Genomic DNA, 24702 nt, shown 5'->3' with positions numbered 1-24702 from the left:
CCCTTCCTTACACCTTATACAAAAATTAACTCAAGATGGATTAAAGACTTAAACATTTTTTATGGCTGCATAGTATTCCATGGTGTATATGTGCCACATTTTCTTAATCCAATCTATCATTGTTGGACATTTAGCTTGGTTCCAAGTCTTTGCTATTGTGAATAGTGCCACAGTAAACATACGTGTGCATGTGTCTTTATAGCAGCATGATTTATAATCCTTTGGGTATATACCCAGTAATGGAATTGCTGGGTCAAATGGTATTTCTAGTTCAAGATCCCTGAGGAATTGCCACACTGACTTCCACAATGGTTGAACTAGTTTACAGTCCCACCAACAGTGTAAAAGTGTTCCTATAAAAAATGATGAGTTCATGTCCTTTGTAGGGACATGGATGAAGCTGGAAACCCTCATTCTCAGCAAACTATTGCAAGGACAAAAAACCAAACACTGCATGTTCTCTCTCATAGGTGGGAATTGAACAATGAGACCACATGGACATAGGAAGGGGAACATCACACACTGGGGCCTGTTGTGGGGTGGCGGGAGGGGGGAGGGATAGCATTAGGAGATATACCTAATGTTAAATGACAAGTTGATGGGTGCAGCACACCAACATGGCACATGTATACATATGTAACTAACCTGCACATTGTGCACATGTACCCTAAAACTTAAAGTATAAAAAAAAAAAAAGAACTAAAGAAAAAAAAAGACTTAAACGTAAGACCTAAAACCATAAAAGCTCTAAAAGAAAACAAAAGCAATACCATTCAGGACATAAGCATGGGCAAAGACTTCATGACTAAAACACCAAAAGCAATGGCAACAAAAGCCAAAATTGACAAACGGGATCCAATTAAACTAAGGAGCTTCTGCACAGCAAAAAAAACTATCATCAGAGTGAACAGGCAACCTACCAAAATGGGAGAACATTTTTGCAATCTATCCATCTGACAAAGGGCTGATATCCAGAATGTACAAGGAACTTAAATTTACAAGAAAAAAGCTAACATTATTCTTAATGATGACAGAATGATTTCCTTCTAATATCAGCAAGGATATCTGCCCTCAGTACACTTATTAAACACAGTACTATAAGTTTAATATCTGTGTTAAAGCAAAAAATTAATTTTATATGTATTAGAAAGGAAGAAATAAATCTCTATTTTCAAATTATATTGTTGCACATATAGAAAATCCAAGGAGTCTACAAAAATCTCCTGGAATTAATAAGTGAATTCAGTAAGGTTGCAGGTATAAGAGCAAGACACAAAAACCAAACACATTTCTATATATTAACAATGAACCTGTGGAAATGGCAATTAAAACAGTGCAATATATAATCACTCCAAATGTAACAAAATCAGGAATACATGTGCCAAAACGTATTTTATCTGTATGCTGAAAATTACAAAGTGCTGATGAAAGAAATCCAAAATGACCCAAATAAATGGAGACATAGACCACATTCATTGATTGAAAGACCCAACATAATAAAGATATCAGTTCTCTCCAAATTAATCTATATGTTTAATATAAATCTCAGCAAATGGGTTTTCTTTGCATTTTTGATTTATATAGGAAGGCATAGGCCCTAGGATAAATAAAATATTCTTGACCAAAAAAAGTGGGAGGAATCACTCTACCTAACAAGTCTTACTATATAGCTACAATAATCAAGACAATGTGGTATCAGTAGAGGGATAGACAGATTGGTCAATCAAATAATATAAAGAATCCATTCCAGTCTGGGCGACAGAGCGAGACTCCGTCTCAAAAAAAAAAAAAAAGAATCTAGAAGTAGACCTTCACAAATATGACAAATATGCTCAACTATTTTTGACAAATGTACAAAAGCAATTCAATAGAGGAGAGATGGCCTTCTCAGCAAATAGTGCTGGAGCAATTGCATATCCATAGGCCAAAAAATTAAGAATTCTTCTGAACCTCATACTTTATACAAAAATTAACTCAAAATGGATAAGAGGCTTAACTGTAAAACATGAAACCATGAAACTTTTAGAAAAAAACTTGAGGCAATCTTTGGAATCTAGGACTAGGCAAAGAGTTCTTAGATTTGGCACCAAAAGTATCATCCATAAAAGGAAAAATAGAAAAATGAACCTAAACAAAATTAAAAGCTTTTGTTCTTTGAAATTCCATATGAAAAGGATGAAAGATAAACAATAGACTTGGAGAAAATATTTGCAAACAATACATCTGACATATATTTTTGAGTACAAAAAATATAAAGGTCTCTCAAGACTCAGCAGTAAAAGCAAAAACAATTCAATTATAAAATGATCAAGAGACATAATAAGTGACATTTCACCAAAGTGGGTATAGAGATGGGAAATATGTACATGAGATGTTCAACATCATTAGTCATCAGGGAGGTGCAAATTGAAACCACAAGAAAATGTTACTACACATCTATTGGAATGGCTAAAATACAATACAGTGACCACACCAAATGTTGGTAAGGATTCAGAAAAAAATTGGATCATTCATAAATTGCTGTAGGAATGTAAAAGGGTATGGCCACTCTGGAAACCAGTTTCACAGTCTTACAAAACTAAACATGCAATTACCAAATGACACAAGTAGCATACTATTGGGTATTTATCCCAAAGAAATGGAAATTTATGTTCACACGAAAACCTGTACACAAATGTTCATAGCAATTTTATTCTTAGTAGCCCCAAACTGGAAAGAGTCCAGATGTCCTTCAACAAATGAATGGTTAAAAAAAAAACAAAAGTGTGATACATTCATATCATGGAATGCTACTACTCAGAAATAAAAAGAAACAAACTATTGATAGACCAAGAACTTGGAGAAATCCCCAGGAAATTTTGCTGACTGGAAAAAGCCAATACCAAAAGGTTAAACAATATATGATTCAATTTATATAACATTTTTGAAGTGACAGAATTTTAGAAATGGAGGACAGATTAGTGGTTGCCAGGGGTCAGGGTTGGGGGAGAGAACACCCAGAGGTTGATATATGTGGTTATAAAAGGGCAACAGGAAAGATATTTGTGTTGTTGGAAGTGTTCAGTGTTTTGAGTTTGTGGTGGATACATAAACCTGCATGAGAGGAAAAAAAAAAAGTATAGAACTAAGTGCACACTAATGAGTACCAGTAAAAGTGGGGAAACCTGAATAATGTTGGTGGATGGTATCAACGTTAGTATCCTGATTCTGATATTATACTATAGTTTTCCATAATGTTACCACTCAGGTAAAGTGGGAAAAGTGAGCAAGTGAACTTCTGTGTTATTTCTCAACTGCACTTGAACCTTTAGTTATCTCAATGAAAGTTTCAATTAAACATGTTACTACAGAAGTCTAGAGAACAGATGAGGAAATTTGACTTTGGTAAAACAAGATGCAGGGTAATTTATATAGTATGTTCTCATTTATTATTTGAATGGATGCATATCTACATAGTTGTATATTGGCATGGGAAATTGCTGGAAGGAAACATAAGAAATTGTTGAAGTAGTGACCTTTGGAAAGTCGCAAGTGGGAGAAGACTCACTTTAAAAAATATGCCCTTTTGTGGCACTTGATTTTCTTAAACCATGTGCGTGTGCTACTTGTGTTAATTTATGTTTTAAAACACATAGAAATAGAATATCTCTGGTAAAATATAAACTTTAGCGCTTTACAATATGAATTTTTATCTTCAATGCTATCATAATTACTACATGAAGTAAAGGATTCTATAAGAAATATCTTACAGGGTGCAAACAAGTTTGCCGGTGTCTTTGTGAAACTGCCTTTGCAAAAATTATAACAGTGAGAAAATTATGACAGTGAAAGAGACCTGATCTAACCAACCCCCATCTTACCTTTAACCTCCAACCTGCACTTAGTGATGCTCGGCCTTGAGCCAAGCTAACTTTGGGAGAAATTTACTTTATAGTTTAAATCATATTAGCCATTCTCTAAAACTAAACCACCTTTGTAAAACTAATGAAAGACCACCAGGTTAGGAGAATGAGAGGAGCCTGAATTCTGTTAATATGCAGACACAAATGATAAACAGCCATTATGCTGGAAGTCAGAAGATTTGTGACTTCCTCAATTACTCCTGTAGATATCACTATTCTGGAGCCTAAGATTAGCCTTTCGTGATGTTTTCTCAGGCTTTTGCATTTCTGATGATAGGATGGCTTCACCTGGACCTGCCAACCAGTCCCGTAGCCCCCACCCGGAAGTGAACTGAGAGAAGGAGGACCATTTTCCACACCGCTATGATTGCATCCCCAATCAATCACCAGCATCCATTCCCTAGCCACTCCTCTCCCTGCCAAACTATCTTTGAAAAACCCTAGACTCTAAATTTTCAAGAAGGCTGATTTGAGTAGTAATATAACTGTGGTATTCTGTTTAGCCAACTCTATGTGTGTAAAGCTCTTTATTGCAGTTTTCCTGTCTTGATAAATCAGGTCTACCAGGGCAATGGGCATGAAGGACCCATTGGGTGGTTACAATTGGAGGAAGAAATTTTCATCAAAAAATAATTCCCATCGCTCTGACAATACAAACCCCCAGACTCCAGGCAACAGCCAATGGTAGTTTTTCAAAAATATGGTTCCTAGGGCCTTGTATTTTGATGCCAAACTTTATGGAGGAAACACATTCTTTGTGCTTGTGTTTTGTCATTTATACTGTCTCATTGATTACATTGTAAATATGTGCATGAAAACAGGCATATATAATTTTACAGTTAGAATCCTCCTAATGCTTGGTTGTAAATATCAATAATATTGACAGCAGTAGGTGGCGAATATTTTCTACAGCCTACCAGCAGAAAAGAGAGGAACTGATGTCAGATACTATAAATCAGCTGGGCCTAATTCACAGCGTATCAGAATTTCTGAAAAGACTTGATACATTTTGACTAAACGAGAAACAGCTAGGGAACAGGTCTTCAGTACAATTAATTAATACATAAATTCTCTGAGACCTTTTGAGCTAAATGTAAGCCTTAGCCACATACAGAGGAAAGACTGCACAAACAAAAGAGTCTGTAAACAGCAAAGGAGTAGGTCACACTTAGATTACCCAGGGCCAATGTTATTTTGAAAATGTTCGTTTTTTTTTTTTACACTGATGAGAGATGTCTGATAAATCAATACTCCCACAGCAACATTTGTATCATAAAACCTATCTATGGATTTTGAGGTTTCAGTGAGCCATGATCACACCACCCCATTCCAGCCTGGGCCACAAGAATGAGATCTTGACTCCATTTAAAAAAATTATCTGTTTATCCCTTCATTTTTATTCTTACATCCTGTTTCACATCCTAGGAGGGAGTTGACAAGCAGCTGTCTTGCTCTAACAGCTTTTGAAACAACTGTACAGCAAGAAAATGACCCAATTTTTAAAAATGGGCAGAAGACCTGAATAGAAATTATTCAAAAGAAGACATACAAATGGCCAACAAGTGTATTAAAAAATGTTCATCATCACTGATCATCAGGAAAATGCAAATTAAAACCACAATGAGCTATCACCTCACACCTGTAAAAAATGGCTATTATCAAAAAGATAAAAGATATGTGTTGTTGAGGATGTGGAGAAATGAGAACCCTGGTACACTCTTGGGAATAATGTAAATTATGGAAATTACAGCCATTAAGGAAAACAGTATGAAGTTTCCTCAAAAATTAAAAAATAGAACTATTATATCATCCGGCAATACCACTTCCGTAGGAAATGAAATCAGCATGTGAAATGGACATCTGCACTCCCATGTTCATTGCACTATTTACAATAGCCAAGACATGGAATCACCCTAAGCATCCATCAACAGATAAATGAATAAAGAAAATGTGTTATATATGCACAATGGAATACTATTCAGCCTTTAAAAAGCAGGCATTTGTGACAAGAAGACATTATGTTAAATGAAATAAATAAAGGAATAAAGAGAAAAATACTGCATGACCTCACTTACATGTAGAATCTTATAAAGGTTAAATTCATAGAAGCAGAGAATAGAATAATTGTTGGCAGGGGTTGGGAGACAAGGATAGGGAGACAGATGTTAGTCAAAGGGTATTAAGTTTCAGTTAGATAGGAGGAATTAGTTCTGGAGATCTATGGTATAGCCTGGTGAATATAGTCATTAATAATGTATACTTGAAAATTGCTAAGACAGATCTTAAATGTTCTCAACCCAAAGAAAATTACAAGAATGTGAGGTGATGGATGTGTTAATTGACTTGATTAAAGCATTTCACAAAGAATGTGTATCTCAAAATATGCTGTTGTACACCATAAATATTTAATTGTTTTATTTGTCAATTATACCTTAATAAAGCTGGGAAAACAAGCAAACACACACCCTGGACCTGTGACTCCCTCTTCCACAGACATCAAGGGCTGAACAGCATTAGTTTGCAGTACCCCTTCACCACCTTGGTTTTGTTAAGTGGTCACAGTTATGTTTAATCTTGAATGGCTACCATACTCCGCCTAGTAACACTTCAGACTTATTCCAGAGACCTCTGCAAATGTGGATAAAAACTCCTGATCTTGGTTTAATTCAACCTTACAACATGTAGTTCTAGAAGAGCATTTCTCATGAGTTGGTTTTTAACTGAAGCTAGTCTCTAGGTAGGCCCCAAGAGTTAAGGTAAGATGCCAACCCCCTACATCCACTCTGATGTCTGACTTGCAGAAGAACTCCTAATGGAGCTGGGTGACTGACTGGTGAGTGACTTGAGAAAACAGATATGTTTTGACTGAGCAAGTCCTGATAACCATGTGTTTGATGTTGTTTTTCACAATATATTCCTCTCCTCTCCAGGGTATTTCCAACCTATCAGGATAGCTTCACTTAGAAGACTTGCAGGCATCTCAGATTCACCATATTCCAAAATGAATTTAGGATTTTCCTTCCAAAACTTAAGATTCCCCCTCATCCCCTGTAATTTCAACTCCAAATTCTTGCTCTCCCCATTCCTGTACAATGAAAAATCCTTGTGGATAATCCCTCCAAAATGTCCTTTAATACCTTTCTTTCTATTCTGATTGCCAATGCCTTGAGTCATGTCCTTATCATCCCTGACACAAATTGGTGCAAAAGGGTCTTTTGTTCCCACTCTCACTCTTTCTAGAAATAATGATAATAGTTACCATAGAGTTCTTCCTGTATGCTGAGTATTTTCTAAGAGCTTTATATTCATTACCTTACTTCATTTTTATAACCATTCCGTAAGTGCCATTATTGTTGACATATTACAGATGAGGAAACTGAGGCAGAGAGAAGTGAAGAAACTTGTCCAGGTTTACACACATACAGTGAGTGCCCAAATTCATCTGTATTGCAATGATTCTCATGCTTTATGGAACATAAGAGTCCTGGGGGAGAAGGTATGTTAAAATACAGATTCCTGGACTCTACCCTTTGACACTCACTGATGCAATAGGTCAGGAGTTTGACTGGTGATCTGCATTATCCAAACACCACTGATTCTGATGGAGGTGTACCAAAGAATACACTATGAGAAACACTGGCCTACAACTTTCAGAGTGAAATTACTAAAACCACAAATCTCGTATTTTTATTACCTGCTTAAAAACCTGCTGATGTCCCTATTGCTTTTAGGATGAAGTCCAAATTCTTTGGTATGGCATACAAAACCCTCCACAAAGCAGCTTCTCACAATCTCTACAACCTTATTTTCAACCTCTCCTCTCCATGCCAGACTTCTTATAATTCCTTAGCTATTCATTAATGTATTCATTTACCTAACCACCATTGACAGAGTTTTTACTCATACTTGGCACTATACTAGATGTGGAGATACAGCCAAAAAGATAGGGCACCTGCCCTTGAGAAACTTAGTCCAGGAGAGAGTAATTTTAAAGAGACATACACAAAATACAATAAAAACAGAGGATAAGGAACACTTAAGTCCACCTGGGAGTCAACAAAGGTGTCATTGTGGAAGTAGCATTTAAGCTGACACTTAAAGGATGAAGAAAAGTTTACCAGGTAGACAAATAGAGGAAAGAGTAGTCTAAGTAGAGAGATATAGCATGTATAGAAGTATAGAAATACATATTCCAGAATCTATACATAGTTCTGTAATTCTAGAATGAAATTGTAAAAGAGTGAGAGAGTAGTTATCAGAGTTGAAGCTAGAGACCGATCTACCAAGGGATACAGAAATCTAAGAGGCCTCCAAATTCCCAGTGTTAACTACACTGATTTTGCTGTGAATATAATAGGATATCACTTCAGTGTTTAGGTTACTAATCAATTGACTTAGAGTTCATAAAATGGGAGATGATATTGTATGAGCTCTTAAATGGGTATTAAAAAGTCAGAGATGTACTCCTCCTGGCTAGCAAGATAGCAAATAGCCATGTTGTGAACTGCCTTTGGGAAGCATGTGGCAAGGAACTAGCTGTGGTCTCTAGATGTTCAGGATGGTCTCCAGCAAACAGCAATAAAATGGGACCCTCAACCTTACAAATGCAAGAAAATGAATACTTCCAGCAACTGGAATGAGTGTGGAAGAGGACCCCGAGCCTTCTGTGAGAATTGTAGCCTTGGGCCACACCTTAATTTCAGCCTGTTGAGACCCAGAGAAGAGGACTCAGTTAACCTGTACCTGAACTGTCCCATGAAAACACTGAGATTATAAATTTGTGTTGTTTCAAAGTGTTATGTCTGTGGCAATTTGTTATATGACAATAGAAAACTAGCACATATACCATGCAAAAGAATTTAGATTTTGCCCATAGGTGATTGGGAAATAGTGAAGGATACTGAGCAGGATAATGACATTATATACATGTTAGAAATCTGAGCAGTATAGAGAATGAATGTTAGAAACTGAAGGGAAAAGTCCAGGTATTGCTCCTTTTTTTTGCTCTACTTTGGGGAGCATGTTCCACAGTGGTCGTGCCCCCTCTGTTGTTCCTGATAGCCCCTGCCTATATGATCTCAGCTTCTACCAGGAATCCTCACCATAGTTTTAGCTACCACTGGGCAGCTATGATTTCAGGGATCTGATAACACTAACTACATTTGTTGTCTCCAGTCCCTGGTAGGCAGGTAGTAGCTAATCTCTGGGTTACCTTATGGCTGCTGTTGGGCTTCCCAGCAATTTAATCACATATTAAGCCAATTACCTTCTTTAAATTCCATATGTTTGCAATTTCTGGAGTGGTATCTGTTTCTCAACTAGAGTTTCACTGATACAGTTGGCAAATTGACAATTGGGTGATTGATTATATGCAAGGGGGAGTATGAAGGATCTCAGATGACTTCTGAATTTGAGAAACCAATTGGATGATGATGTTGTTCACTCCAAGAGGGAAACATAGAAAGGGGAAGAAATGTGATGGAAGGAGGCCCGAATTGTTTTCAGCATGTTTAATTTGATGTGTCTGTGGGACATCCAAAATAGAGATGTCCAGTAGGAATTTGGATAGATGAGGCTGTAAGCTCCATGAAACCAGAAATTGATATTGTCTTATTCTAAGCTAGTTGTTACTTTTATGTTCTCATCTCATACCGCTACTGCCCTTTTCACTCCATTACAGTCACATTGTCCTCCTTAATGGTCTTCAAACACAACAGGCATAGTCTCATTTCATGACTCTTGCCCTTGTTTATTCCTCTGCCTATAGCACTCATTCCCTAGATATCTGCCTGAATCACTCCCTCAACTCCTTCAGGCCTATGCTCATATGTACATCTTCTCTTTGAGCCTACTATCCTCTGACCACTTTATTTTAGATTGGACCCTCCAAAGCACAACTTTATCTCCCCAATTACTGCTTAAGTTTTCTCTATAGAATTTATCACCATCTGGCACATTGCATATTTGATTGTTTACTGTACATTTTCCCCACTAGAATGTGAGCTCTATAGGGAAGAATTGTTTTTTTCACTGCTGGATCCTCAGTGCCTAAAATAATGTTGTATGAATTAGTTTGAATGAATGAATGTGTATCCCCAAAGGTGGTATGGGTGGTATGGGCCAATTTCCACATTGATTTAGAAATCATCAATTTAAAGACATAAGAGTGGATAAGATTACCTGAAAAATATTGGTAGATTGAGAAGAAGGGAGTGCTGAAGATAGAAACCTGGGAAACATCAATATTTAGGATCCTTTAAAAGATGAGAAACTAGAAAAAGAGCTGAGAAAGAGCCAGAGAGGGAGAGAAAGGAAACACACAAATAGAGAGTGGTATATCAGAAACCAAGTCTAGAAAGGAGAAGTTGGTCAATAGTGACAAATGATGCAACTAGGTCAAGTATGAGTGACTAAAAATTATCTCTTGAACTTAGAAACTAGAAGGACATTGATGGCTTTGGTGAGAGCAGTTACCTCTAAGTGGCGAGTCAGAAGGCAGATTGCTGTGAATTCAGTAGTAGAAGATAAAGGATTCTGTATGTAGATAATTCTTTCAGGAAGATTAGTTGTGAAGGAAAAAAACACAATGGTATTTGGGGGTTATGGAATGAGTTTTTAAAATTAGGAATGATTTAAGCATTTTGATATTTATGAGTAGGAAGAGTCAACATGGAAAGTGAGGCAGAAGATATAAAAGGGGAAAAGGGAGGAATCAATGGGGAAGGCAACAGGGTGTAAGAGAAATATTTGCACAGAGGAGCATAAAGTCCAGAGTTATTCCTGATGATCTTTATTTTGTCACTGACCTAGGAACACAACCAAGTATTGAAGTATGCTCAGATGGGATTTGAGTTTCTGAGGTAAATTCCATTTTGTTTTATATTGTGGTCATTTGGTGTCAATCGAGTAGGAAAATTTTAAAAAGAAATTATCTGAGATTTTCTATGTCTTGACTTTTTGTTATGATTTCTGTGAGAGTTCCTTGATTTACTATTCCTATCCAATTCCACTTAGGATTTTTCTTTTTTCTTTTCTTTTCTTTTTTTTTTTTTTTTTTTTTTTTTGAGACAGAGTTCCACTCTTGTTGCCCAGGCTGGAGTACAGTGGCACGATTTCGGCTCACCGCAACCTCCACCTCCCGAGTTCAAGCGATTCTCCTGCCTCAGCCTCCCAAGTAGCTGGAATTACAGGCATGCACTACCAAGCCTGGCTAATATTTTGTATTTTTAGTAGAGACGGGGTTTCTCCATGTTGGTCAGGCTGATCTCGAACTCCCAACCTCAGGTGATCCGCCCACCTTGGCCTCCCATATTTTGCCTTCGCTTGGGAGAAGAGAGGTAAAAATAGGTCACATGGGCAATGAAGTCCTCTAATGGACCGTTTCCCTTGTCCTTACGTTTGGCAACAAATATTCTTCTAGAAAACGAAATATTTTTCTCTGAACACCAACTCTGTATCCAGAAATGTTTATATTATGTATTTACCTAAAGATACAGCTTCCACAGCAGCAAAAATAAAAACATGATGAAGGCCTCAATTCTTTTTATTCTTACTTAGGATTTCGAAGTTGCTAATTTCTCTTTTTATTAGGCTATCACTCATTCCTCCCCGAATAAGCAGAAGCAAACAGTAGATGGAGCCTGGTTTCTGCTTGGATTCAGCTTCCTCATTGTTCCAGTATGGCTTTTTACCACATCTTGGTGTCTCAGTTATGAATACCTGTCTCAGTTTGGCCTGGAAATCCACCACAGGCACTTGCTGCTGCTGAGAATGCCTCAGGTACAATTGACACTCTTGGTTGCTCAGTGCAGCTGTTCTGTATTTGACTTGAACTTCCACCTCTGGCATGTGCTGGTCTGTAGTCCATCTCAGGTGTAAGTGATCCCTTGCTTGCTCCATTGCCTCACTGACTGGTCCTTAGGCCAAAACATCAGGCATCTCTGACAGCCACTCCACTCTTCATCCAACTTTTTAAGTTCTTCTTGGCAATAGGTTTGGTCTGCTATAAGTCAATCAAAAATGGTCTGAAGCAGTTATCCTACAGTATGGTTTTGTGAGATACCCTTTATTAAATTAATATGCTTTTTTCTACTCTTGAAATGAGAAGAGGATTTTTATAATCATAAATGAATACGAAATGTTACCAATTAAAATGCTTCTTGAGATAATCTTTTCTTTTTAATCTGATAATATGAAGAATTATAATGATAGAATTTCCAGTGTGTTACCATGTTAGTATGTCTAGAATGAAACTTACTTGGTCATGATATGTTATTTTTTTGACACAGTGGTGGATTGATTTCCTAACATTTTATTTAGAACTTTTGCATCTGTTTTCATTTGTGAAATTTGCTTCATTTTTCCTTTCCTGTGATATATTTTTCTGGTAAAATAAATGGTTAGTTTTACAACCTTTTTATACTTTCAAACAGTTCAAGTTAGACACTACTTATGCCTTGGAGATGATTAGAACTCACACATAAAGCCATTTGGGCCTTGTGCCTATACCTATTAAGGATATAGGTCTTTGACTAAATTTCAATTTATTTTGTTGCTTATTGTCTATTGGGGTGTTCTATTTTTGACAATTTATATAGTTTAATTATCCACTTAATATAGGTTTTAATGTTTTGATTGAAATTGTACATATCATTATGCTTTACACTTATACTTAAAACATCTCTTCTGTACCTGTAGTTATATTCTCTTTTTCATTTAGATGCTGTGATTTCTCTGTTTTTTTCTTAGTCAAAATTGCCAAATGTCTGTTCATTTTCCTTTAGTCTTTTAAAAAACCTTGTTTTTTTTTTAATTTACCTTTAGCAGCAAGTCCTGCTCCTTCTACCAATAAAATATATTCTATATCTAATCACTTTGTATCATCCTCAACACTAAAGCCTTAGTCAAAAATATCATAATATCTGGTCTAGGTTATTGCTATCATCTCTGAATTGGTCTTGCTGTTTTTCTCACCCACACCCAATTCATTTTCTATATTGCATTTGATTGATCATATTAAAATAAAAATTATACTTTCATTAGTTTCCCATTGCAATGGGAAAAAAATTCGAGCACCTTCCTTTGGTGTATTAGGACTGCATGCGCTCATCCTCACTTACTTTTCTGATGCCATCTCTGGCTATTCTTCCCCCTGTTTCCTGGCTCTCCAGCTACACTGGCTCTTGTTCACTTTTTTAAAAAGGCCTTTCTTATTCCTACTTTAAAGCCTTTTCAATTGCCATGTCCTCTCACAGAATGTCATTCTTTTCATTCTTTATTTGGCTGGCTCCCTCTCATCAGTCAGGACTCAGCAATGTGACTGAGTGACTATTTTTAATTATTTATATTTAATTAATTTAAATTAATAACATATTTTAATTACTATGGCTTAATGTTATTTTATATTAATTAAATATAATTACATTATATAATTTAATATTGTATTATATTAATTTAATAGTATAATATATTATAGCAATTAAACATATTTAAATTTATTTATTTTTATTTAACTAATTAAATGTAAATAAAATGTAAAATTCAGTTCCACAGTTGCATTTCAAGTGCTCAGTAGGCTCAAGTGTAAATGGTGGTTACCAAATTAGACAGTGCAGATTATAGTACAGATTTTCCATCACTACAGAATGCTCTATTGAACAGTTCTGCTCTAGAGCATTGAAAGCACTTATTAAGGCTTCATTAAAATATATTGAATGACTGTTGAATTCCATAGGGATTGTTTTGTTACATTTCAAGGTTTCCTTGTTATATCTTTAATTCCTTTCTTATACTTTATTTGGCTTTATTTATGTTGATTCTTTTCATTGTTTCCTGAATTATAAATGAAATTTATTTGTTGTTGGCCTTTATTTTTTCTAGTTAATGCACTCTATGGTGTAAATTCTATACTGAATAAATATTGGCAGCATTCCACAGAGGTAGATATGTAATTTTTAATTTTTTGTTAGCTTTTAAACTATCTATAATTTCCATTATAAATTTGTCTTTAACTCAGAAATAATCTAGGAGAAGCACTTCCAGAATGGTGCAGTAAAAACTTCCAAAATTCCACTTCTTTATAAAGTATATAAAAACTCTAGCTAAAATTGTCCAAATTAAATTTTCAGAGTTATAGAAATTAACCAAAAAAGACTTGCAATAATTTGAGGAGTGTTTATTTTTAAAACATGTTTAAATCATGGTAAGAACCATAAGCTTTGTGATATTTTAACTAGCCTATTCCCGTCCCCCTTCCAGCTCTTCATAACAATTATCTTCCTTATCTGTGAGGGATGTGTTCTAAGGCCCCCAGTGGATGCCTGAAACCTCAGATAGTAGTAAACCCTATAGACACTGTTTTTCCCTATGCATACATACCTATGATAGAGTATAATTTATGAATTATGCACACCAAGAGATTAACAACAATAACTAATAATTAAATATAACACTTATAACAATATACTGTAATAGAAGTTATATAAATGTGGTCTCAAAATATCTTATTGTACTGTACTCACCTTTCTTCTTGTGATGATATGAGATGATACAATGCCTATGTGATGAGAAGCATGTGAGGTGAATGACGTAGGCAATGTGACATATCACTAGACTAACACAGACCTTCTGACAATACATCAGAAGGCGGATCTTCTACCTTGGGTGATCCTAGAGCATCAAGCCATGATAATGTCCATGGTTGGATGCCAGGAATAGATGATGTGGATGGTTAGGGATTGATATGGTTTGGCTGTGTCCCCAGTCAAATTTCATCTTGAATTGTAGCTCTAATACTTTCTATGTATTGTGGGAAGGACCTAGTGGAGTTAATTGAATCGTGGGGGTGGTTCCCCCATACTGTTCCCATGGGTAGTGAATAAGTCTCATGAGATCTGATGGTTTTATAAGGGGAAATTCTTTCGTTTTGTTCTCATTTGCTCCCTTGTCTGCTGCCATGTAAAACATGCCCCTCACTTTCCACCACGATGATAAGGCTACCTCAGCCATGTGGAACTGTGAGTCCATTAAACCTCTTTTTCTTTGTAAATTACCACGTTTTGAGTATGTCTTTAACAGCAGCATGAAAACGGACTAATACAGGGATCCTCGATAGTTGAAGGTTTTTTGGGGTGTGTGTGGAAACAGTTTGGAAGAACATTGTAATGGGAGGTTGTCTCTTTCTATTTAACTCATCAAAGTGTTGTTGCAGAGGTTAAAATGTTTCTGTTGTCATGTGGGTGATTTAAATGTTTTGTTCTACCAGAGGATCGCATTCATAATTTTATTTGTTAATGTCTATGCAATTTGAAACACTTTAACAAATTTCAGTAATCCAGTTCTGCTTCAGTTTCTTCATCTTCCTCTTCCTCTGTAGATGACTCAACAAGTTTTTCTAGTTCCTATGTGTTAACACTTCTCATTGGCCTTCAATATATTCTTCCATTTCTTCATCAAGCATGTCAACAAATACTTCTCCACCAACTTGTCTTGCTGCATGAATGAATTTTCTAACTTCTCCATTGATCCTTGGGAAGACTAAAATCATTTATGACTTCACAAGCTTTTCTAGCAGGCATTATAGTTTCTGGTTTTAATTCATCAATTGCAGCTTTGATGAATGTTATTGCACCAGCAATAGTGAATGATTTCCAGCACTGTTTCATGTCCAGGTTAAGGCCTGCATCAAATTCTTGTTGAATGTTATCAAATACCAGACATGCATATGTGGCCTTGACAAATCAAGCGATGCCTTGGTCAAGGGGCTGAAGCAATGAGGTTGTATTTTCAGGTAAAAATACAACGTGGACATTTTTATTTTCATAGCAAACAGATTCAAGATGGCCATGTGCATTGTCTATTATTAATACAACTTTAAATTCCAACCATTCTTCCAAATATTTTCTTACTTCTAGGAAGAAGCGTTAGTAGAACTATTCCATAAACAAGATGACTCTCACCTATATTTTCTGATTATGTTGCCAGAACATAGGCAGATAATTTTCATTCTTGTTTTTGAAAGTGCATGGGTTCATTGCTCTGCACGCTCCTCCTGGCTTTAGCATATGCCCTGCATCATTGCCACTAGTACCAGAGTTCATCTGTCCTTCTTTATACCCTGGTGCCTTCTTTGCATGTTCATGAATTTTTAAGCTCTATTGGAGATCTCCCAGAAAAGTCTAATTTTATCACAATTGAAGTCTTGCTTTTCATGGTATCCTTTCTCCTTAATCAATTTCTTCAACTCTTCTGGAAATGTGGCAGTAGCTTCTTCATTAGCAGATGTAGATTCTGCAGTAATTTTTACATTTTTAGCCCAAACCTATTCCTGAATCTGTGTAATCATCCCTTACTTGCAGCAAATGACTTCATGTCACTCATTTCAGGGGATCCCTTGCTGAAGTTTTCATATAGGCTTAATGCTTTCTGGTGCAATATGTTGCCATCAATTAGAACATGTTTCTATTCATGTCTTCCACCCACAAATTTAATGCCTTTTTCATCTTAGCTAAGTACTTATATACTTTGGTTATAATATCTGCAGCTTGAGGTACAATAGCAAAACTAGCATAAATTTATTTTTTCTTCACAATTTTATGGATAGAAGATTCATTCTTACTGTACATCTTAGCAACCTCAGCATATATATTTTTTCTTTCCTTATAAAGTCAAAAATGTTTTACCATTTAACTTAAAGGAAGCACTTTATGGCTTCTCTTTGACATGTCTGAATTGCTAGTATCACTCCTCTTGCACTCTGGGATCATTATGAAGTAAAATAAGGACTACTTGAACATAAGCACTATGATATTATGGCAGTTGAACCAAGAACCGACATAGTTACTAAGTGACTAATGGGCAGGTAGCAGATGGCTCAAGGCATTTATTGAAAACTCTATCCAATTATTAGCTGACAACTAAGCTAACCAATCAGAGACTTCAGTGGCCACACATGACAGAGTACAGAATTTTCAGACTTAGTCCAGGAAAGTAACTAAACAAGCAGTAGAACCAGCAGCAATAACAAAAACAAGCAACAACAGCAAACCCCAAGAAGAAGGAAATAATTTTAATTCCAGAGTTTCAAATGTCTAATTTAAGAAACTACCTCTAATAGTTTTTTGAATCTCTGTTTGTTTGTAGTTTTTGTTTTGTTTTGTTTTACAGTCAGCATCTTCTGGTTGATGCCTAAGTTTATTGCATTATCAATAGATTTTTGCCTCAATGACATGTACTTTTATAATTTCCTGAGATGTGTGTATGCAAGCATGTGTGTGTGTGTGTGTGTGTGTGTATGAAATAGAGCATAGTTAATTTTTAAGACTGTTTCATAGGTAGATTATCTTTGAGTAAAAGTTTCTCTAAATCAGTATTAGATCATTTCTGTTAAACGTTCTTCAAATACTCTGTATCCTTTCTTTTTCCTTTTTTTTTTTTGTTATGACCTGTCTTGTTCATTTTGTTTTAGGTTTCTTTTTTTTAAAAAATGCATTCAATTTTTAAAAATTTAGTCTGAGAATCTTTTTATAAATTGGAGAACATAACCCTTTAAAAATGTATTGTGATTAATGATATGCTTGGAATCATTCCAACCACTTTATTTTCTATTTACTATATATTAAATTGTGTAGTTATTTCTCCTGTCATATTTCATGCTATTTTTTGAGTCATCTTTTTTTCTTGTTTCCTCTTTTCTGCTCTATTGCTTTGAAGGTTATGCATGTAATTTCTAATGGAATATTGTGACCCTCAAAATTTCGATTTCTGCATTATAGTGGATTTTAAAAATGGTCATTAATTCTTTGACACGCCTCCCTTCAAGAAGTAGAGTTTAATTGCCTGTCCCTTGAGTATAGGTTGGACTTACTGACTTTCTTCTAAAGAATAAAAAAAAGTGGAAATGATGATATGTAACTTTGGAGACTGGGTCATGAAAGGTGCTACAAGGTGCAAGGTGGACAAATAGAAGACTCCACTGATCCTCCACCCAGCAGGAAGACCAAATTTAATAACTATCCACAGCAAAAAATCACCTTAATAGAAACTAAAAATAAAGTGAGCAATCATAGTACAGGCTTTAACTTCATATCTTTGAAAGAGGCATTGGAGCAGGTAGGAAAGATAGTCTTATGTCACTGATGCCACCCATCCTGCATCCCTTGGCAGCAGCTGTGTGGCACTGATAAACAATCTGTGCACTTGCTGGAGAAAAGCACAGTGATTGTGGGATTTGCATTGAACTCAGTGCTGCCCTCCCACAGTGGAAAGCAAAGCCGAGCTGAACTCAGCTCCCTCATGAGACTCCTGCTCTTGAAGGAAACATTTGAGAACAGCTCTAGCCAGAGGGGAATTGCCCATCCCAGCAGTTGGAAGTTGAGTTTTGGCAAGCCTCACCACTGCAGACTAAAGCACTCTAGGGTCCTAAATAAACTTGAAAGGCAGTCTAGGCCACAAACACTGCAACTCCTAGGTGAGACCTGGTGCAGTGTTGGATTCAGAGTCAGTGGAACTGAGGCACACACAACCTAGTGAGACATCAATTAGGACAGCTAAGGGAGTGATGGCATCACCCCTTCCCTAACCCCACACTGCCCAGCTGTGACTCCAAAAAAGACCTTTTCCTTCTGCTTTAGGTAAGGAGAGGGAAGAGTGGGAAGGATTTGTCTTGCATCTTGGATACCAGCTCAGCCACAGAAGGCTAGGGTACCAGTCAGAGTCACGAGGCCCCCATTCCAGGCCCTAGCTCCTGGATGACATTTCTACATAAACCCTGGGACAAAAGAGAACCCACTGCCTTGAAGGGAAGGACCAAATCCTGACAGGATACATCACCTGCTGACTAAAGAGCCCTTGGGCCCTGAACAATCAGCAATGGTATCCAGGCAGTACTTGCTATGGGCCTTGGGGGAGATTCCGAGATATGTTGACATCAAACGAGACCCAGCACATTCCCAGATGTGGTGGCTACAACGAGATACTTCTTCTGCTTGAGAAAAGTCAAGGGAAAAGTAAAGGGGACTTTGTTTTGCACCTTAGGTACCTGCTCGGCTACAGTGGGGTAGACCACCAAGCAGGCTTTTGGGGTCCCTGATTCCAGGCCTTGGCACGTGGATGGCATTTCTGGCTCCCTGGGGAAGAGAGGAGCCCACTTCCATGAAGGGTGAGTTCCAAGCCTGGCAGCATTCAACACAAGCTGACTTAAGAGGCTTTGGGTCTTAAGTAAACATCAGCAGGAGCCTGACACTACTCCCCATGGCCCTTTGGTGGTGGTGGCCATGGGGAGAAGCCTCTCTGCCTGTGGAAATTAGAAGGAAGGGTGGGAAGGACTGTGCCTCTTGATTTCACTGCCAGCTTTGCCATAATTAAATGAAACACCAGGTGGACCTCTAAGGTTTTTGACTCCAGTCCCTGGCTCCTGAATGTCATTTCTGGACCTGCCTGGGGCCTGGGGGAACTCACCACCCCGAATGGAAGGAAAAAAGCCTGGCTGACTTTGCCACCTGCTTATTGTAGAGTATTAGAATCTTGAACAAACATAGGAGGTAACAAGGTAGTGGTTACAGTGGGCCTTGGGTGAGACCCAGTGCTGTGTTGGTTTCATGTACGGTCCAGTGCAGTTTTAGTGGTGGCCACAGGGGTGCTGATGTCACCCTACCCCCAGCTCCAGGCATCTCAGCACAGAGGAAGAGATTCCATTTATTTAGGAAAAACAAGGGAAGAGGACAAGAGTTTCTGCCTGCTAATACAGAGAATCCTTCCAAAACTTACCCGAGATCATTGAGGTGATACTTCCACAACTCTGTAAGGATGACAAGGTTACTGGGCTTGAAGTGCCCCTTAATGCAGATATGGCTTAGATGGCAATGCTCAAGTCTCTTCAAATACCTGGAAAGCCTTCCCAAGAAGGATGGATATAAACAAACCCAGACTATTAAGACAATGAATACCTAACTCTGCAATGTCCAGACACCAACGAACATCCACAAGTATCAAGAATATCCAAGAAAACATTACTTCACTAATGAAATAAATAAGCCACCAATGACCAATCCCAGAGAGACAGAGATATATAACCTTTCAGACAGGGAATTCAAAATAGTTATTTTGAAGAAACTCAAAGAAATTCAAAATAACACAGAGAACGAATTCAGAATCCTATCAGACAAATTTAACAAAGAGATGGAAATAATTGAAAGGAATCAAGTAGAAATTCTGGAGTTGAAAAACGCAACTGACACACTGAAGAATGCATCAAAATGTCTTAGTAGCAGAATTGATCAAGCAGAAGAAAGAATTAGTAAGCTTAAGATAGGCTATTTGAAAATACACAGTCAGAGGAGACAAAGGACAAAAAATTTAAAAAATGAAGCATATCTTCAAGATGTAAAAAATAGCCTCCAAGGGGCAAATCTAAGAGTTATTGGCCTTAAAGTGTAGATATAGAGAGAGATGGGATGGAAAGTTTATTAAAAGGGATAATAAAAGAGAACTTCCCAAACTTAGAGAAAATTATCAGCATTCAAGTACAAGAAGGTTATAGAACACCAGACAGATTTAACCCAAAGAATACCTCAAGGCATTTAATAATCAAAATCTCAAGGGTCAAATGTAAAGAAAGTATCTTAAAAGCAGCAAGAGAAAAAAAGTAAGTAACATAAAATGGAGCTCCAATATGTCTGGCAGCAGAGTTTTCTTTTTTGAAAAGAGACAAAGAAGGTCCTTTACAGGCTAGGAGAAAGTGGTATGACATATTTAAAGTGCTATAAAAAAACAAACCTTTTACCCTAGAATAGTATATCTGCCAAAAATATCCTTCAAACATGAAGGAGAAATAGACTCCCAGGCAAACAAAAGCTGAGGGACTTTATCAACACCAGACCTGTCCTGCAAAAAATGCTAAAAGGAGTATTTTGACCAGAAATAAAAGGACATTAATGAGCAATAAGAAATCATCTGAAGGTACTAAACTTACTAGTAATAGTAAGTACACATAAAAGCAGAATATTATAACATCATAATTGTAGTGTGTAAACTACTCTCATCTTAATAAGAAAGACTAAAAGATGAAACGGTCAAATATAATAACTGAAACATTTCTAGATGTAAACAGTACAAGATAGAAATAACAAAAAGTTGAAAGGTAGAGGAAAGAATTTGAAGTATAGAGTGTTTTTTTTGGTTTTCTTTTTGCTTGTTTGCTTGTTTGTTTATGCAATTAGTGTTAAGTTGCAATCAGTTTAAAATAATGGGTTACAAAATAGTATTTGCAAGCCTCATGGTAACCTCAAATCAAAAAACCTACAAGAGATATACAAAAAATAAAAATAAAAATAAAAACAAAGAAACCAAATTACAATACCAGAGAAAATTACCTTCTCTAAAAGGAAGACAGGAAGGAAGATAAGACAGAAAGGAAGACCACAAAAACAACCAGAAAACAAATAACAAAATGGCAGAGGAAATTCCCTGCTTCCTGCTTATCAATAATAACATTGAATGTAAATGGATAAAACTCTCAAATCAAAAGACCGAGTGGCTGAATGGATAAAAAAAAGGACCAATGATTTGTCACTCACAAGAAACACACTTCACCTATAGAAGCACACATAGACTGAAAATAAAGGGATGGAAAATGGTATCCCATGTCAACGGAAAGCAAAAAAAGGATATGGAAATTATAAACATATGTGTTTCCAACACTGGAGCACACAGATATATAAAGCAAATATTATCAGAGTTAAAAAGAATTAGACCCAAATACAATAATAGATGGAGATTTCAACACTCCGCTTTCAGCACTGGAAAATCCACATAGAAATATCAGACTTAATCTGTATTATACACCAAATGTACCTAATAGATATTTGTAGAACATCTCATCCAAGGGCTGCAGAATGGATATTTTTCCTCAGCACATGGATTATTCTCAAGGATAGACCATATGTTAGGACACAAAATGAGTCTTAAAAACATTTTGAAAAATTGAACTAATATCAAGCATCTTCTCTGACCCCTGTGGAATAAAAGTAGAAATCAATAAGAAGAATTTTGGAAACTATAAAAATACATGGAAATTAAACAATATGGTCCTGAATGATCAGTGAGTAAATGATGAGATTAAGAATGAAATTGAAAAATGTCTTGAAACAAATGATAATGGAAACACAATGTACCAAAACGCATGGGATACAGTGAAAGCAGTACTAAGAGGGAAGTTTATAGCTATAAGTGCATATGTGAAAAAAGAATAAAAAATTTAAATTAACAATCTAATGATGCATCTTAAAGAACTAGAAAAACAAGGGTATACCTAACCCAAAATTAGTAGAAGAAAAGAAATAAGAAAAATCAGAGCAGAAATACATGAAATATAAATAAAGAAAACAATACAAATGATTAATTAAACAAATAGTCTGTATTTTGAAAAGATAAATAAAATTGAAAACCCTTAACTCTGAATAAGAAAAAAAGAAAGAAGAGTCAAATAGATAAAATCAGGCTTGAAAAAGGAGGCATTATGACAGATACCACAGAAATTCAAATGATCGTTAGTGGCTACTATGAGCAGCTATATACCAGTACATTGGAAAATATAGAAGAAGTGGATAAATTCATAAACACAACTTAACAATATTGAACTGTGAAGAAATCAGAATTCTGAACAGACCAATAATATGTAAGAAGATCAAAGCCATAATAAAAAGTTGCCCAGCAAAGAAAAGCCTGGTACCCAATTGCTTCACTGATTAATTCTACCAAACATTTAAAGAAGAGCTAACACAAGTCCTACTCAAGATATTCCAAAAAATAGAGGAGGAGAGAATACTTCTAAACTCATTTTACAAGACCAGTATTATCCCAATACCAAAACCAGATACAGACACATCAAAAAAGGAAAGCCCCAAATCCGTATCCTTCATAAATATTGATGCAAAAATCCTAAACGAAACACTAGCTAACTGAATTCAACAATACATTGCAAAGGTCATTCATCTTGACCAAATGGGATTTATCCCAGGTATGCAATAATGGTTTAACATACACAAATCAATCAGTATGATACATAGTAGCAACAGAATGAAGGGCAAACACTGTATGATCATTTTGATTGAGGCTGATAAAGCATTTGATAAAATTCAACATCTTTTCGTGATAAAAAGCCCTAAAAAACTGAGTATACAAGGAACCTACGTCAATATAATAAAAACTATATATGACAGACCCATAGCTAGTGTCATACAGAATGCGGAAAAACCAAAATCCTTTCCTCTAAGATCAGGAGCATAACAAGGATCCTCACTTTCACCACTGTTATTCAACATAGTACTGGGAGTCGTAGTTAGAGCAATTAGACAAGAGAAAGAAATTAGGGGCATCCAAATTAGAAAGTTAGAAGTCATGTTATGCTAGCTTTCAGATAATATGTTTTTATATTAGGAAAAACCTAAAGACTCCACCAAAAAGCTTAGAACTGATCAACAGATTCAGTAAAGTTGTAGAATACAAAATCAACATTAAAAAATCAGTAGCATTTCTATATTCCAACAGCAAAAATTTGGAAAGGAAATCAGGCAAGTAATCCCATTTATGATTCCTAAAAATAAAATTGAATACCTAGAAATTAACCAAAGAAGTGAAAGATCTCTACAATGAAAACTATAAAATATTGATGCAAGAAATTGAATTAGAAACAAAAAAGATATTCCATATTTATAGATTGGAAGAATCTATATTAAAATGTCCATACTACCCAAAGCACTTTACAGATTCAATGCAATCCCTGTCAAAATAGCAATAACTTTCTTCACAGAAATAGAAAAACAATCCTAAAATTTATGTGGAACCACAAAAGTCACAGAATACCCAAAGCTATACTGAGCACAAAAAGCAAAAGTGGAGGAATTGCATTACTGGACTTCAAATTATAATACAAAGCTATAGTAACCAAAACAGCATGGTACTGGCATAAACGCAGACACATAGATCAGTGGAACAGAATAGAGAACCTAGAAACAAATCTATACATCTAAAGTGAACTCATTTTCAACAAAGTTGCCAAGAACAAATATTGGGGAAAGGACAGTCTCTTCAATAAATGGTGTAGGGAAAACTGGATATCCATATGCAGAAGATGAAACTAGACCCCTATCTCTTGCTGTATACAAAAACCAAATCAAAATAGATTAAAGACTTAAATGTAAGACTCACACTATGAAACTACTACAAGGAAACTTTAGGGAAAATCTCCAGGATATTGCTCTGGGCAAAGATTTTTCGAGCAATACAAGCATAGACAACCAAAGTAAATGTGGACAAATGGGATCACATTAAGTTAAAAGCTTCTGCACAGTAAAGGCAACAATCAATGAAGTGGAGAGACAACCTACAGAATGGAAGAAAATATTTGCAAAGGAATCATGTGACAAAGCATTAATAACAATAATATATAAGGAGATCGAACAACTCTATAGGAAAAAATCTAATAATTCAACTTAAAAATGATCAAAAGATCTGAATAGACATTTCTGAAAAGAAGACATACAAATTGTAAGCAGGTATATGAAAAGGTGCTAACCATCAATGATCATCAGAGAAAAGCAAGTCAAAACTACAATGAGATATCATCTCACCTCCATTAAAATGACATATTCAAAAGACAGGCCATAACAAATGCTGGCAAGGATGTGGAGAAAAGGAAACTCATACGCTGTTGGTGGGAATGTAAATTAGTACAACCACCATGAAGAACACAGTGGAGGCCCCTCAAAAAACATAAAATAGAGCTACCATATGATCCAGCAAT

The 24702-nt window shown here is 36.1% G+C and overlaps 1 protein-coding gene across 1 annotated transcript; it reads right to left on the bottom strand.

The window, feature by feature from the left end:
- Positions 1-11435: 11435 nt before the first annotated feature.
- Positions 11436-11801, bottom strand: LOC100598265 (putative SNURF-like protein). The gene has a single exon (XM_003272585.2). It carries the CDS (start codon positions 11799-11801, stop codon positions 11436-11438), a length of 366 nt encoding a protein of 121 aa, XP_003272633.2.
- Positions 11802-24702: the final 12901 nt, after the last annotated feature.

Source organism: Nomascus leucogenys, chromosome X (genome assembly GCF_006542625.1).
Source record: "Nomascus leucogenys isolate Asia chromosome X, Asia_NLE_v1, whole genome shotgun sequence".
Classification (NCBI taxonomy): Eukaryota; Metazoa; Chordata; class Mammalia; order Primates; family Hylobatidae; genus Nomascus; species Nomascus leucogenys.
Note: the sequence above shows the minus strand (reverse complement) of the source record. Positions and strands in the feature narration are given on the sequence as shown.

Coding starts and splice junctions, on each gene's coding strand:
- LOC100598265 (XM_003272585.2), bottom strand. CDS start 11,801: ATGGAGCAAGCAAGGGATCACTTACACCTGAGATGGACTACAGACCAG.